We start from the raw sequence: 18,178 nt of genomic DNA, 5'->3' as shown, positions 1-18,178 counted from the left end.
CCTATTCAATCTATGTCATTGACCTCGTACTTCATTCACACCAACATACTGTCAAAAATACATGTCCCCTTGTTTTTATCTCTTACAAGAATATACTCACATGTGCATATTCACTCGAGTTTCTCAGTTACGAAGTCCGACTACTGGCCTGTCTTTCTTTCTGGAGCCACGCCCTGCTTCCGTGAGCAGAGAGGAATGCTTTTAAAATGGCTCCCACTAAAACCACTCAGGAAACACGCATTTTTTGATTTGGGGGACCGGTCTCTGTAGATGGGCGCGACTCCTCCTTGGTGACTAGGCCTGGGTCTTCGCAAAGTACAGGGGCAAACTGACATCACGCTGGGAACGTCACCACTTGTAAGGGTGTCCCTAATTGTAAGGGTGTCCCTAATTACGCTCATACCAGAACAAATACACCCCTCTAGGGAAATAAGGCCAAGAGTCTATCTTGCAAGGATAACAAGTTTAATCTTGCAAAAATGAGGATGGCAGCAAAGGACTCTGCTGACTGAACGGTCTTCTCCTGTCCATTTTCCGTTCCTTTCTCCTGCCACAATGGTCCCGGGCAGGAGTTTATATAATCCGGTCTTGCTGTAGTAGCGTCATTGTATACGGGCCATGACTTCATTGCAATCAATCCTTCCATAAAAGGGATGATCCAAAGCCTTCCTTTCTTCACTGTCAGCAGTTCCTTTCAGAACATGCTGCTCTACATTTTGCTACCTTACATAGAAACACACTGCAGCTCTGCAGACTTTTACAAACCTTGAGGCCTAGCCCCAGGAACACCTAAACATTTATAAACAATTTTAATTAATTCTACTCATGTTATCCGAGCCCTGTAGGTTCCGCCTACCCTTAATATGTCCCATTTCTGAATTTTGTGCACAGAGCATGTAAATTCCATTTAAGCCTGCATGTGCCCTTGACAGACAGTAGACAGCTGGTGAGTCACTTTGTGTGCCAGTGCTAGTGAACACAGTGGATGCCTGTAGTTCATTTTTAGCACAAGCCACATTTTTGGGAAGGAGGGGGAGTTTTGGATCTACCGTACTAAGATTTTACAATGCATAGGATCATGACATTACAAATGTATCCAGCTAATAGCTAATTGTGCTTTATATTTAAACAATAACTGCCTGCTTCAGTGCCTGCCCATGTCCTTTTTTCGGTGCTTGCCCATGTCGGTGTATGTGATTATAGCTGAGAGCCTTCCCAGTGCCCCTCCTCCCCGCTAGTCCCTTATAGCGCCTAAAAGAGGTCTTGTCTAATTCTAAAGCCTTGGGGGTGCGAGAGGAAGATCGGGAAGCAGTGATGCACTCACACCCATGACCCCACTGTTGCAAACCTTGATTGCACTGCTTCCTGGACAGTTTCATTTTGTAAAGAAGGCAAATATTCTCATCTGATCGTAATGATCAGTACATACTCAATCAGATAGGCTGGAAGAAATGTTACAGTTCCTATTTTACCAAATGCTTCTAAGGGATTTATAAAGTGCTACGTGCAAAAGAGGTCACATCAAAGCGCCGGGAGGGCAAGGACAGCAAACAGAGTGAGAAGAGAGAACATGGTAGGAGAGAGAAAAGAGCAAAATAAAAAGAAAGAAAGAAAGAGCTAAAAAGTGGAGAAAGAAACCGAGCAAGAGAGAGGTGAAGGAGTCAGGCTTAGTTACTTGCAATTATTCAATGGGTGTGATTAAATACTGCACAGAGTCTCCAAACACTGTACTGCATAGAGAATGATTTTTCACGGCTTTACTACCGTTATACTGTTCACCCTCCTCTGTTCCTCTTGCATTCTTCAGCCCCCTCGTCCTCCATCCTTGCTCACCTTTTGCTGGTATCTCCGACTATCCCATCCCCAATTCTCACTTTTTCTCTTCCCCTATGTATGAGCTTCCTAATTGTGTATTTTATCTCAGTTGAAATCGAATGATTTTGCTGGGTTTTGTTTATTCAACTGTGCACGCACTGCCTGAAGGGAAGCATCTTGCTGTGGACCCATTATGGAGAAGAAGCAAGTGTAAGTCACTTTTGAGAAGAAGGTGTGTTCACAATGAAGTTAACTGAGCATGAAACAGGGAACCAGTATCGGATGTGTTACAAGCTACTGTTCTACATGTTTTCTAACTTTGCTGGCAGTGCACCGTGCGAGCGGTAGTGGGTTAAAAGTATACCCACTGCAAGCCAACCTATGAGACATGACCATGCTGGCTAACGAGCTCCCCGAAGTTCGGGCAACATCACTAGTTCTCCAGTCCGGAGGTGTGGGCATAGCAGACCACGACTCGCCCCCCTCGTGTTGACTGCCAATACAATGTGGTCCCACATCCCCAGCACAGCACACATTCAAATTTAATTTGCTCAAGAAAACAGCCAACAAAATATTTGATGTGTGCATGACTGACAGTGGCATTGTTGGCTATTTGCATACCGCCTCAAAGGAGTCAATGCGGCCACACCCGTGATGCCCCACCGTTGTCAAAAGAATTATGCAATATGTGTGAAGCCCTTCAGGCTGCGTGCAGAAAAGAAAACAGTATTGATGCAGGATGTGCCCATGCACAGGCAGCCATCTTCATCATGCCCGGCCCACCACCACACGTATTGCTTTGCTCATAAGGGCACACTATCTAGTGTCGCTACCTGGCAGAGGTGCTGCACGTTTGGTGCAAGATGTACATGTTTTAAACATTTTATTGCGATATAGTTTAAAATAAACTTTTCACAAATGTGAAATACATTTAATATACATAGTAAAATCATTGTACACAAAATCCAGTTCATTTTGATATAAAGTTATTCATCTAATAGATTGTGTATTTTTTTAAAGGAATCTACCAAGTGTGATGATCAATGATGTTATTAGCCCGTAATTACACAAAACCAAAAATCCTACTTTTTCACCATGCTTGGATTATTCACAAATCTTCCAAACAATAATCTTCTATAAATAATGTATAGCCACACAAATTTGGGGATGGGCCTTCAATCACCTTAACCCAAAACAGGCCCACCACTTAACAAGCGAGTACACGGTTGTTCATAAGGCAAGTTTATTGTACAAAGCTCCTGGGAGCGGTTTGTGGTGTTGCAGGACCAAACAAACCCAAGCCTCAACAATACAACATCAGTTGGCATCTTCTATACTTTTTGCAACAATTTAAAAAACATTACAAGATGATTTATAACAATCCACTCCCAAATATGACTGGACCAACCCTCTTCAAAGAAATCCTCTCTTTTCCCTATTGTTCCATTGTCAATGGCCAGTCTTATCTTGATTACCATCTTCAGAACATATTCAGATTATCATCTTCAGAACATATTCCAAACACCTCTTCTTGCAATTCGTCCATAGTAGGTCATGACATCAGTACATGGTTAAACATGGCATTGAAAACACAATTTTCAATGCTAGCATTAACTTGCCGATTTTCTTTGATATGCTGAATGCGATTGCAATTCCCCAGACTCCTGGCGCCTCTAAAACACCCAATTTATGCGGCCACATACAGCCTCTGATAACCTTGGAAAAAACACTTAACCGATGTACCCTGGCCTCAGGCTTCAGGTTTATTACAAACAAATGATTAACCCCTCTAAATATTGAAATACAAACGGCGGGATAACATCTGTTCCCTTGCAGGACTGTAAACCTTGTCCTGTTCGTACGTGGACCTTCTTACTAAGCAACACATTTTTCTTTCCGTCAAGTATGTCCCTGCTACTTAGAATTCATGTGCAACAGCTAACCGTGGAGCAAAGCACCCCATTGTGTGGATTGTGTTTGCGTTGCATTTGCAGTTTTAATATTGTATCTTTCTACTTGCATGAAGATACAATAGGTTTACCTTCTAAATGTTTGTAACACTAAAAGTAACATTTCCCATCCATAATTAACTCCATTCGATTAATATGGATTTGCAACACTGCCCCGTTTCGCTGCCATCCCACTGTCATCAATATGGTGTGTGGAACATGAATCCCTGTAATAATGGGGACCCTCATTGACCACTCGGACCCAATAATATATAACAAGAGGTTTCAACGTTTTGCATTGTAATGGATTGTTGCATAGCCTACAAACACAGTTCTCCTATCAAGACCACAAATAGAGCCCCATCTCTCCAAGATTCCCAATAATTTAACACGGAATCTCATAAAAACATACCAAAAATTACTTGTAGGGATAACAGATGACATACTCTGCAGATTAATGTACCCATCTAGCCATTTGTAGATACTCTTTGAATAATTGATATTTATATCGTTTTTGTAGTTGTTGGCACCAATTATATGTTTCTAATTTTTCTCATCATCTTGTCCGATTTTCCAACAAGGCTAAGGTATTACTATCCAGTCCGACAGAATTAGCTCACATTCATGGACAAAAATTGATAGAAATGTAGAAGTATTTTCATGATACATGTTATTCAAATCATTATATTAAGGAGTTGTTGGCTAACATGGCTGGATTTTAAATAATATATGAAGTATTCAATTTGTTCCAATTTACTATAGAAATCCACAATTGAATTTAAGACCCAATTTGTAACAGATCCGAGCTTGGGGGGAAAGACCCTTTACAATTTCATTAGGTGTAGGTAGAGGGGGATAGCTCAAGCCTGTAAGTGTAACTTTCCCACAGTAGAATGTATTCAAAGGGATTAACGTCAAAGGCACAATACTGTGACTTGATTTTACGCATTTGTGCCAAAAGTGGAACCAATTTCCTTTTTATAGTCTTAATATAGTATCTTTGCTAATGGGTTTTTCCTCGATGTTAAATCCCAAATAGGTAAGTTTGTTAGATGTACAATCTTTTTTCCCCCTCAATAAACCACGAGAATTTCATTTGTTGTTCTGCCTGCCTTGGTGATTAGGATATCCAGTGCTCCAGATAAGATTTGGAAGTGGGAGTAAAATTATTTTTTAAAGGAGTAACAATGTACATCCAGTTCCCTAAGCAAGTAAGAATATATGTTTTAAGTGGACAACGGAAAGGTTTTTGTAATAATTATCATTTCTTTGCACCTAGTTACTCATGCACGTTAAAATATACATGTTTACGTCTTCCTAACAGCTGTTATAATAGTCGTTTCTTCCTGTGGTATTATGTTTACTAGTACAAACATATCCATGGAGCCGTGTGGGTGAAAACAGGGGAACACATGGTTCTATGTGTCCGTTTCCTATTTTTTGTTGGGAGTATTTTTACTCCCCATTTCTATTTTTTGTGAGCATTTGCATAGTTTTAGGGAGTAAAGTGGCCGAAACACTCTTTATCTTTAGGGTTCAGGATAGCTGATTTTGCAGCAAAGTTGTTGTGGTTCATATAAAACGTCCAATGAAAAAAAGATCATGTTGTAATTCTAATCACATTTTATCAAACAGCATCATATCATCTGCCTATTGATCTGGAGCATTTGCATGTATGAATTTTTCAATTTCATCCGCTGAAAAACTGCCATTTCACAATTGGAGGGGGTCATAATTAAAAAGCCATTTCGCCAGAGGACTGTGCAAATGTCCGCTTTTAATGACCGACTCAACATGATCCTGTATAACATCTAAGATCACATTTTTTTGGACAATTGAATAAGCCATTAATGCATTTCCAGAATAAGTGGGTTGCCTTTTTGTTCAAACTAGATAATAACTTAATTGTCATTTATGCAAGTGATATTGTTGTTTAACTTTCCTAATCCTTTCCAGCGTAAGGAACTGATCACCATTATAGTATATGCGTAACGTTCTAATATTGCGCTTGTGTTCCTTTCTCGCCAATGTTTCATCATAAAAATGAGGGTTGATCCAATACTTTTTCTTTGGTATTTTCCCATTACTTATTAAGTCATCATATGCTTGCTTGGCCAAGTAAATATATGTGTCCACTGTAATAAGATTCGAATCAATATACATTTTTGGGTGACCAAAATATTTAGAGTGCTGACAATATTGGCCACCCCTAATATGTCTCCCTTAATTATTGTATGATAATCCAAAGGGAGATGGGAACTTGTAGATAAGCAAGCATAATCACTCAATAAAAATGGGTCTACTCTCATCGATAATATATATGTCCAAAGAGACAGTGAGCAAAAAGCATAATCAATATTTCAGTAACCCATCTATCATCTCCATGTGGGCTGACTGGGAATATCACCACAGTATTCCCATTTACTTTTTGGATGCCCCATGCGAACATGAATTTTGACCAGCAACTTCCATTAACTTGCGAAACATACTTAATATGGTAATAGACATCCTTCTCCTCTTTAAAAAAATAAAAAACAAACATATCGGGGCAAAAGCCATTTAAATAACCTGTAATTAATATCAGATTTCATAGCCTTGGTGAAAGCTGTACATTTTGAATCAAAACGTCCCGTATCGCAAGAAACAAGAAGGGGCGGCACTTTTCCCCCCAAACAAATCAGCGGCCACGGATAGTAAAAAACAGGACATGCACAAGGAATCTCTGGCAGACCAGCAAGAAATAGTAAATCTGCAAAAACAGTACAAAGTATCACAACGAGCAAAGTTTAGAAGAAACATAACAAATCTTAAAATTCCATGGTCTTATGAACTGGGAAGAAGAACCCTCACAGTACCACTCGATTTTTCCACTATTATTTATTGTTCTAATCCATATAATAAGAGACACATTTAATGGTTGCCAAAGAGACAAATCATACATGCATTCCCAAAAACATACCAACTTCTTCTACACCACTTGTTAAACATTTGTTGAATGATGGTCCTTGACGAACAATGAAGAAATAAACTATGATGGCACTATACGGAATTGGGGCAGCACAGCTAAAAACTTCAAGGCATTATCTGTGCCCACTAACAGAAGCCGTATAAGGCCCCCAGTCACATGCCATAGACACATGTTTATTTTATGCCATTTTGCATTTTTCCTCTATCCACAACAACCTAACAAATCCCTCCCATCTTCCAGGATACAACAAGTGCCTGGAGACTATACAAATGGCAGCCGTCCATGGTATGAAAGTCAATAACATAACATTATCTAAACACATTATCCAATACATGAGAGAAAACACTACCTCACTTCCCATTACATATAAACATACAGAAAAAAAAGTGTTCTTACAAAAACCATCATCAGCAAGTGTTGAGAGAAATCAAGGATGGGCATGACATCCACTAGAGAAAGATGAAGCCGTTCTAGTAGGAGGCTACCCCTACCATAACAATGCCCCATGGACAAAAAGTTATCTTTCCAATTTGAGAAGCTACTGTAAAACATGTATACAAAGTATTTAACGCACAAATCAAAGCCTGGGGAACCCTAATGCAAAAAGCTCACAACTCGAGGAAACTACTGTACTCGATCAAGTAAGTGAAAACCTCTTTATGTCGGGATAGAGGAAGCTTGCTCTCTGCAGCCCATTGCGGATATATATATTTCGAGGGATCCCAGCTGCTGCAAGGTGCAGGATGAGTGCATACGCCTGAAAGGTACGCTGTAGAGTCAGCCATTCGATGGAGCGAGTGGAGCTGTCCAAGTAAGGGAGTGCTTCGAGAATCATGCTTTTAAAAGCACGTTTCATTTTCTTACTTTGCCGCTTGGTACATTAAAGTGTTTTCCACTTTAGTGCTGCATTACGTTGTGGTTGGGTTTGCGTTATTGTGGCCGCCTCAATTTGTGTTGCCAAACTACATAAAACTAAATTCCTAATCTATAATGGTCACCATTTGCCAAGCAAATCAAGTAGTCTTTTCTTTATTTCTATAACTGATCAGCCGAGCCAACAGAGCATAGAGTACCAGCCACCATGGAGAACAGCAGCCCCCTACAGAATGGAACAGGCAGCTGGAAACAAAAAGAAAATGTATTTTAAATATCCACTTCACCTTCTCACTCAACCTGTACTGCCCTTCTGCGAGGCAATATTACAGACAGAGCACTCTTGAGCGTCACTCTTAAAATGGATGGTATTGTGGGTTATGTGGGTTGTTGTTTCAGATATGGATTGTTGAAGGAAGACAGATGTCCGAATTGGGCTTATCCACTTGGCTACATTAGGATCCTTGATGGATTCTTCCTATCGCCCTTACTCGCTTCCATTATCTGCCAATTGGAGCCAAAGAGCATTATTGATAAAGAAAACTGAATATTGCATTTCTTTCCACAAACCGAATATATGCACTCTTGTTGTCTAGGGGGGTTGTAACACAACATGAATGACATGTAAGTTTATGGAGCACATAGGTCTCTTGGCCAAGCGGGGCAAGGTACCCAGAGCACCAGTGATCTCTTCTGTCCTGCATCAACAAGTGCTTTGTGACATGGACCGCGGCAGCAGAATGCCAGCATCACCCACACCAATAAAAGAGAAAAAGACTTTCCAATGGCCACTGAAGCTTTCACCGACCCCTGGAAGCAATTACTGCGGGGTTCTGCTACTCGGTTGCCAGCGCAGGAAGGCACTTTATTCCACCTCCAACCAGGCAATTAATATTCGGTGGAGAGGTAGCCTAGAGAGTAAAGTACCAGCAGAACCAACCGCAAGTAATTCTTGTTTCCCCACTTGACTGACACCATTTGATTGTGATCACATCGCTTCCCCCTCTATGCCCCTTGTAGCCAGCATTGAGAGTGCTTAGAAACGTCCCTAAGCGACACCATTAAGAGGTAGAAGGGCATTTATTTTGAGCCAATTCAAGTATGACGGGCCCATAAGAGACCGGGGTGTTGGTGGGGCAGGAGGGGGTGCCATGATGGGCTATAAATGAAAGCATAGTCCAAAGAAGCTCCACATTGCTGGGCTATAAATTAAAGCATAGTCCAAAGCAGCTCCACATTGCTGTCCTGGGTTTGGGGTGTCCCTTCCCGAGCGTCCATAGCTCCCTTCTCCTCTCTGGCTCCGCGTGCTGCAATTAGTGTGAGTGCGCAAAACTATTTAAAAAGGGAGACTGTCGCTCGTTTTAGAAAAAGTGTTAAAAACAATGTTTATCTCTCTTCCTCTTATTGCACATGGCAAAATGTATACAGCATCAATATAAATGGATATGCAAATTTTTCCCTCTTTTCTTAAAATCCCACCCACTCCCACACCCCCCTGTTCCAAAATACAGATGTGCGGGTTACAGGCAGGTCAAGGGATGGGTTTGAAATGGGTCACGTATTCATAGGCTGTATGTCCTGAGCTACTTACATTTGGGTGGAGCGGGAAGTTATGTACAGGTGCGAACACCACACACCAGTGTGGGCCTGGATTTGCACAGACACACAGTCACACACATTAATCACATTCTTCCTTCCTTCGACAATAGTTCTCCGCAAAACTACAGACTATCTTCAATTTCGGAAGAACCTAAAGTCTGATCTGTTTTAATGTATTAATTAATTCATATGTTCCGGATCTGTCCTCATCTGTCTCGTATAAGCGCCTTGATGCCTCTTCTGGTCTTTGTTTGCACTCTACAAAATTACCATACAATACAAATCAGACCCAGCCCTCTTTTTCCACCAATCGCCACACCCAATCCCACATGGGCACCCAGCAAGCATCCACACAACCCTGCCCATCCACCTATCCATCCTCCACCACAGTCATGCTCATGAGCCCATCCATCCTCTACCACACAATCGTGCTCATGAGCCCATCCATCCTCTACCACACAATCGTGCTCATGAGCCCATCCATCGTCCACCACACAATCATGCCCATGAGCCCATCCATCCTCCACCACACAATCGTGCTCATGAGCCCATCCATCCTCTACCACACAATCGTGCTCATGAGCCCATCCATCCTCCACCACACAATCATGCTCATGAACTCATCCATCCCCCACCACACAATCATGCTCACGAGCCCATCCATTCTCCACCACCACACAATGATGAATCCATCCACCCATCCATTCTCCACCACTCAAACATGCTCAGGAACCCATACATCCTTCACCACACAATCATGTTCATGAGCCCATCCATTCTCCACCATACTATCATGCTCATGAACCCATCCTACACCACAATCATGCTCATGAGTCCATCCATCCATCCATACACCCATCCTCCACCACACAATCATACTCATGAGGCCATCCATCCTCCACCACACAATCATGCACATGAGCCCATCCATCCTCCACCACACAATCATGCACATGAGCCCATCCATCCTCCACCACACAATCATGCTCATGAGCCCATCCATCGTCCACCACACAATCATGCTCATGAGCCCATCCATCGTCCACCACACAATCATGCTCATGAGCCCATCCATCGTCCACCACACAATCATGCTCATGAGCCCATCCATCGTCCACCACACAATCATGCTCATGAGCCCATCCATCAGACAATCATGCTCATGAGCCCATCCATCCATCACACAATCATGCTCATAAGCCCATCCATCCATCACACAATCATACTCATGAGCCCATCTATCGTCCACCACACAATCATGCTCATGAGCCCATCCATCGTCCACCACACAATCATGCTCATGAGCCCATCCGTCCTCCACCACACAATCATGCTCATGAGCCCATCCATCGTCCACCACACAATCATGCTCATGAGCCCATCCATCCTCCACCACACAATCATGCTCATGAGTCCATCCATCCTCCACCACACAATCATGCTCATGAGCCCATCCATCCTCCACCACACAATCAAACTCACCAGTTAAACCTTGTATCCACCCAGAAAGAAACACCTACAGAAACCCAGACCTATGTCTTCTGTCAGTTCATGTTTATTTTACTTTGCATTCTAAGAATTTTGCAGAAAAGTGGTGCAAGCAGGCCTCTTTCTTGGCTCGGGCGAAGCGGGTGACTGCCCGGGTGCAATCACTACGGGGGTGCAATTGCTCACCCTGGTGAGGGCTAGAATTGCCCTCAGAGTGCATTTACCCTGGGGCAGGCACCATCGCTTTGGGCTGTGCGTGATTACTCGAGTAGTGTAGAGGCAGCAGGTGCTGGCGCTGCCTCTGATGTGCTCCCGTTACGTGCCTGCCCCGAGTCACCATACTCGCAGCTGTTGCGCCACTCCTTGGGGGCATAGAAGGGTGGCTGGTGTTCATGGCGTTTTTTGGATGCCAGCAGCAGTGTGTCATGTCTGCTTATAATAAGCGACTTTGGGCTTGCCTTTCACCAAAGTCACTTTTTTTCCTCTGCGCTCGTCGTGGGTTTTGTCCGCTTATAGTGTTAATAGACATCTTATTGTTGTGCTTGCTGCATACACCTCTGAAACTCCAAACCAAACACAACCAAAATCTACAGCACAACAAACCGCACAAACTTCACTACATTGCAACAACAAAACAAAAACACGCATAGTCTTGCACAACGACTACCGGCCGCAAACACCCCAGGCCCAGCCAACTGACCCACCGAGCTGAGGCCGCCAACAGCACGTCACTGCTCTCTTGCACTTTTCCTGCCTCCTCCCACTCACTCAACCTCCCCTCCTCTTTTAGAGCCGCCAGAGCACCAGGGGACCACTCCAGTGGTGATAATGTTAAAGGACATTTGTACCGCGCACTAACATTAACATAAGCCCAACAATAAAAACAGTTGAGTTGCCCCTGCATTTAAGACCAGCCCCCCTCCCCAATCAGACTGGATGGAGTGCACAAAACTGGTAATGATGAGCCATTAGTCACTGAATAGTTTTGTGCCTGCATTCTGATGGGGGGGGGGTGCACTGGGGCGTGGGTAGTGGGCGTGAATTGTAGGCTGCTTTGCCCCTCTGCAGGTGTGCGTGCTTCTGAGGATTGGAGGTATAACAGAAGGGTCCTGGGGAATGCCGAGAGATGGGTCTTTGTGAACAGCAGCTGCAGTATCATAGTTGGCGGCAATGCTTTAAGTGGGCCTGTCTCCAAAAAGTGGAGCTCCGCCGGGGCCCCCCCAGCCTGGCCACGACCACGGCTGCAACCTCGACAAGACATTTGCCATCGCCAACATGAAGATAGGGAAGAGCATCTGTGACTGAAAAAAGCACCAGCGTAATGCTGTGGCTGGCACTTCTGCAGGAAAAGCAAAATGTAACTTCCTCTGACCAGAGGAAGCTACAGTCCTCAGTAACAACCAGGTTTATTTACCTATTTATGCAATGTTTGTCTGATACCTGTATCAGACAAACATTGCATAAATAAATATACAGGTATCCGACAAACATTGCATGAATAAATACCCCCATTAACATTAAAACTATCCCACGCGATGCAGCCACCCAACTGCTTTCAGAGGGGAGCTGCAGGAGCTGTGCCGGGTGTGGTTCAAGCAAAAGAAAATGTTGCTTATGGCAAACAGAAATCTGCAGGTTTTAAGAATGAGGTTGCAGGACAATCCCTCAGTTTAAACCAGGATTTCCCCACAGATGATCTGCGCTTTCACCATTAGCTAGAGTCATTGCCATTCTTAATGATTCTTGCACAGTCCTCCTCTGCATGAGCTCAGATCGCAGTGCAGACTAACATTGCTGTTGCTAGTTTAGGTGCACAGATGCCTAGTACAGTTTTCATCTGTGTACATGTGCTACCGATCATCCTGTGTACTGAGCAGGGTCGGACTGGGCCATAAAATTGTCTCGCCCACCAATTAAAAAGTGATCCATAGTTGTAAATGGCAATTCTTTCCTTGTGTGACGGACTGTTTAGTACCAAAGGAATCGGAGGGCTGGTAAAAAGTGATGCAAATTCTGCATTTTAAAAAATATTTTTTTCAGTAACAGTGATCAAAACTACTATGCACATGCTGAAGTAACTGGTCAAACGAACCACTCATGCTACATACTTTTAGATATCCGTTAAGTGATTTAGACAACAGCATTAATCTCACACACGTCTGAATGCCCCATCACATTTTCTTTTCTTACCCTGGGTGTATATAATGTTTAAAAGACTGGCTTGCATGCTAAACCTCTGGTTGTACCTGGAGAGCTTGTGGGGCCAGATGATCAGCGGCCCAGAGAGATGACGGGCCAGAGGACCAGATGAGCAGCGGACCAGAGAGGTGACAGGCCAGATGAGCAGATGAGCAGCGGACCAGAGAGGTGACAGGCCAGATGACCAGATGAGCAGCGGACCAGAGAGGTGACGTGCCAAAGGACCAGATGAGCAGCGGACCAGAGAGGTGACAGGCCAGATGAGCAGCGGACCACAGAGATGACGGGCCAGATGAGCAGCGGACCACAGAGATGACGGGCCAAAGGACCAGATGAGCAGCGGACCAGAGAGGCGACAGGCCAGATGACCGGTCTACCTATTTTCAACCTTTTGGACACTGAAGCTGCCCCTTGCAATGTGGCACTTTATAAAACAGCTAATCAAATAAATAAAAATAAACCCATGGTTGCAAAAAAAAAAAAAAAAAATCACCACATTATTGTGTGCCAATGGATCATTTGTGGTCATCAATATTAATGACACGTTACTTTTCAGGCAATGTTAGTATACTTTGTGATCATTTGAAAATGCTGTTTGTGTATTTGAACATACATATGTACACCTATTTCTGCATGTGCAAACAGCATTGGCACTTTCACAAATGTTTTCTTATGCTGCCGTTATGGTTCTTTCCCATGGGAAATAAACACTGAACCGAAACATATCATAGAAATATAGGAATCAGATTTTCAACATAATTAGAGCCAAAAGACCATGTACTTGGCCTTGATAAAAGTCACAGGCCTCTATGCTGATAATTTGAAGCGCTGTACATCTACCCTCTTTGCTACATGGTGTCCTGCACCTGTTGAAAAATATCAGAGCCCCCTGTCGAAATCAAAGCCTACATAGTGGGCTACATACCTACATAGTGAAGTTACTCATCAAGCTGGCCCACATTGGGCAAAACAGTGTGCAGCACATTCATCGTACAAAAACAAATTGGTTGGGTAGGAGTTACTTAACAGCAGGGTGTAGTTTGGGCGGGGCGCAATTTAGTGTTTCGCCCTGGGCACCAAAAGGACTAGAAACTGCCCTGAGTGCAAGTACCAAATGCAAAGGAGCAGGTGTAATTATCAAACTGAAGGAGGGTGGGGGGGGGCAGCTTGAAATCTCAACACGTCCGTTTTTACGACTAGTCTTTGACACGTTTTCCCGAATAAAAACTGTTAAAGAACGTTAGTGCAGGCAGTTTATTCCTTAGAAAAACGTTTTGTGCAGGTACCAACAAACTATAAGCGTCAGCAATGGAAGTAAAACAGAGGACTCCGTGATCGTCTTGAACACGATACATTCTTGTGCCTGACCCCCAAGATCTGTCCAGGAGCGGTTTCAAAGAAATGGCTGTGCAGTCCAAAATTTATATTAAACTCCCTGGCAGAAAATGAACACCTCAAAAACCGATGCCATTTTATCTGGCCTACGCCGTCAGCTGAATAACCCATCCTCTTTCCGTCCTCCTCCCACTTTCTTAGGTCACCACAACGTCCAAAATAAGAATCTTGGGAGTTTTAAGGGACACTGACCTGAACTTTAATTCTTAAATACGTGAAGTGATTAGAGCTTCTTTTTTTACTGTTTGTCAACTAAAACAGACTCTTCAATGCATCATATCATGGTGGGGCTCTGGTTAATTCCTGGCCAGATTATGCCAAAGCCGGTGGCTGGGCTCTGCCTGCAGTTTGCCTCTTGGCTTCAGGCCGTTCAAAAATTCCACGGTCGGCTCCCCTGTGGCCTTGGTAAATTTGATTCTATATCCCGTCTGCTCATGAACTTCATTGGCTTCTGGTTGACAGTCACACAGTCTTCAAAATCTATTGTTTGGTGTTTAAGCGCTTGCATGGACAGGCCAGGCCTATTTGGCCAATAAACTGCATTCTGATTGGCTGGATGGCCATGCTCAGCCACACTGCTCCTCTTGGCTAGTCCACCGTATAAATGCAAGACCTGGGGCAGCAGGGGCGTATCCGCGCAGGGGAGTTCCTGTTCACCTTAATTTCCACCTTCATTAAAGAACTTAAGACATCGTCTTCCTATAAGGATCGGATACTCTTCTGGTTGGCAGCACACCAGGGGGCGCTTACATTAGCTTCACAGCATTTCATTAGAGCACTATAAAACAATCGAATCCTCAGCAAATCACACCCACTCAAAAAAACAGAACTCTACGCCACCAAATATTACAATAGTGTCACGTGTGGGTTGTTCCCATGAAGCATTCGCTGGCAGAATTCTTTGGGGGCGTGTAGGAACCCGGGTGGACATCTTTTCCCACTTGACTGGGGGGTAGTGGGGTTTGCATTGGAACGTACCCCCTACTTTTCGCCAACACTGTAGTTCGAAGCGTAGGCTCTTGCACTACAAAGGATATCCATCTGCGGCCCGGCCAATCAGCATCCACTTTCAGCTTCGTTTGGAAATTGACCTGCCCAACATGTACCTTTGAATTGCTGCGTTCAGACTTAGCAAAATGGAGTCTCTCTCTCTCTAGGCATCGCTCCACACTGGAGATTTACTGCACAGACACACTTGCTGGCACTAGTACGCCTATAATGTGTGGGATTATGAAGGAGGTGTGTTGCCAAAGAAATAAAGTGACACTGTACACAGAGGCGGTCCACAGGCAAGGACGTATGGGGGCTCACTTAAGTCGGTTGCTGTGACGTAATAGTGCTTTGGCAGTGTACAGGAAGAGTCCATAGGAGAATCTAGCAGTGTCACGGCCCAGGCAGAGCTCAAACCAACTCACACCTGTGGAGCTCCGGTCTCAAAAGATGCTCTCCAAGTTCAGACAGTGACATCAGCTATGACATCACACAGCTGGTGGTTTTGTGAATTCTCGAATAAATATATACCAGTAGGAAACATGACATTTTTCACATACTGTACAAGGCTCTGATGCTGTTGAGCTAGGTCCGCGCTTTAAACAATAAAATAATTTTTAAAAATGCATAATATGCAAAGTGCAACTCATTTGGAGCGTTACCATATTTGAAGAAAAATAAAATGGATTAACTTGGCGTATATACATCTTGGGTTGGGGTGCGAAGTCAGCAGCAACAGCCTGGGGCATCTCACGGTTCCAAGTCTCCAAGAATGTTATAGTCATTTAGGCTTCTGTTTTCATGGCTGCAAAATGAACTGCTTGTTTTCCACCGAACATTTACTCTACCTGAAGCAGGAGCCGGCGTAACCCAAATGCGTGAGACTGGGGATGAAAACACAAAAGAGTCGATAGCTTTCCTCTCGACCTGTTCAGCATTCGCTGGTGAGACTAGATGTTCCGGGTTTTTAAGTCAAGGGAAGTTTGGTGGGACGCAGGGCTTTAAGTGAGCAGGGGCCAGACGGGGCTGGGCCCCGGCAGCCTCCAGAAAAGGCTCCCAAGATAGCCCCAGCCAGCCGACACCTCAGGCAGTCCATGTAAGAGGCGTAACCGTGCAGTGTGGGCTGCCTAATGTCTATGTACTTGAAACAGTAGGAGGGCTGGAGGGCACAGTCTCTCCTTTAGTTCCGAGTAACTAGTCAGCATCCAGTCTCCTTTTGTTCCAGTAACTAGGGTGCTGACTAGTTACTCGGAACAAAAGGAGAGACTGTGCCCTGCAGCCCTCCTACTGTTTCAAGTATATAGACACCAGCAGGCTTAAGTGGGCTCCTTGAATTAAAGGACTCCCTGCTGCATGTGAGCTGGAGCACAGTTATAACACCTTTTGGTGCGCCCAGCCCCTACTTTTGTTTAAAAGGAGGGGCGGGGCGCATGAAAGGTAATGATGCCAGTGTACCCCAGCTCCACCTCTTTTACCAGGCGACCCCACCACCCCCTTAATCGAGGTGGGGGGGGTTCTCGTTAGGGGGCGTGTCCTTAGACCACACCCCCTAACTAGAGACCCCCTCGATTTCCAATTCCACTTAAAGCCCTGGGTGGGAGGGTGATTAAAATGAAATTGGGAGAAAACATGGTTTCTGTAGAGTGAAAATTACTCAAAGGCGGGTAAAACCCTCCGAATGAGGGAGGGGGGGGGGGTATTTCAGTCAAAGCTGCGAGGTATGTTGCAAATATATTTTTAGCCAGGAAACCTTGGCACCACAGTCAATATTTGGACTGAAGCCCCGTGGACACTCACCTGGGACTGGTACCTGAGGTCCAGGAGCACACCCTCCCGGGCTCGGGTAAAGTTCGGCCGCGTGAACTGCGGGCAGGGGAAGGTAGTCAGGATCTCCCGGCGCTCGGCCCTGCTGACGTTTCGGAAAGCGTCGTATTGCTCGACGGAGGCAAACTCGCTGAGCGCGCAGACGTAGTAGGAGCCGTTCAGCAGGGTGACGGCCAGCCAGGTGATGGGCGCCACCAGGGCTCGGCCGGTAATGTTGCAGAAGACGAAGCACATCAGCTTGGACTTCATGAGGCGACTGCGCTGGCTGCTCTCCAGCGGCGCCGACGTGTGCGAGGGGCCCGTCAGCAGGCGCCAAGTGTGGTCATTGAAGACGTACCCCACTATTAGCAGGATGAGCGCCGGCACCCCGATGAACGCCAGGCCGTAGTACAGGTTCTTGGCGACCTGGCAGGGGCAGCTGAAGGCGAAGAAGGAGAAGAGCTGCTGCCCGCCGATGGTCAGCAGCGCCACCAAGCCGTTAAAAATCAGAGACTCTTTGCTCTTCAGAAAGGACAGCAGGCCGGCCGCGGACATGGCCCCTTTCTTTGTTGTGCCTGTTTGGCTCTGTGTTGTTCCTTCCTTCCTTCTTTCCCGGCCTCTCTTGCATTGTAGGCTGCGGTTATCCGATCCATCTGGTTTTGCTGGGTGTGCCTCTGCTCAGTTTAAAGCCCGGCCCACTCACCGCTTCCCCTGTTTCCCACTACCAGAAGACCATGTGGGAGGGGCGGAAGCCATGCGCACCGTGCATCAAACCTCACTGAATCCCATCGCCTTTTTTTGCGTGGGCCAAAAATGGTCATCATTAAATTCTCTCAAGTAGCATTTCCTGAAAGTTATTTGCATTCAGTGACTTTTTCTGAGCGCGTTACAAGTACACAGCAGAATTAACTTTTAAAAACATGAGATTTATGCAACAAACACACAAACTTCCAGGCGCATTGCACGCTCCATTTTTGGTTATTTAATTGGACAGGTATGCAACACGAACATGTCTACCTATAGGTTGGCAGCTGTCATGTTGTTCTTTTTGGCCTTGTTGGGTTAGAGGAGGTGTTAGCGAGGGGGCTGTGTTGGGCAA

General features: G+C 44.8%; 1 protein-coding gene across 1 annotated transcript in view; it reads right to left on the bottom strand.

Moving 5' to 3' along the window:
* CALHM4 (calcium homeostasis modulator family member 4) overlaps window positions 1–17,863 on the bottom strand; it is a 64,006-nt gene extending 46,143 nt beyond the window's left edge. Inside the window, exon 1 of the mRNA XM_069607871.1 lies at window positions 17,074–17,863. Coding sequence (XP_069463972.1) covers window positions 17,074–17,634 — 561 coding nt within the window. The 5' untranslated portion in view covers window positions 17,635–17,863. The remainder of the gene's footprint in view (window positions 1–17,073) is intronic.
* Window positions 17,864–18,178: the final 315 nt, after the last annotated feature.

The sequence above is a fragment of the Ambystoma mexicanum genome, chromosome 4q (genome assembly GCF_040938575.1).
Source record: "Ambystoma mexicanum isolate Mex_15411 chromosome 4q, UKY_AmexF1_1, whole genome shotgun sequence".
Classification (NCBI taxonomy): Eukaryota; Metazoa; Chordata; class Amphibia; order Caudata; family Ambystomatidae; genus Ambystoma; species Ambystoma mexicanum.
Note: the sequence above shows the minus strand (reverse complement) of the source record. Positions and strands in the feature narration are given on the sequence as shown.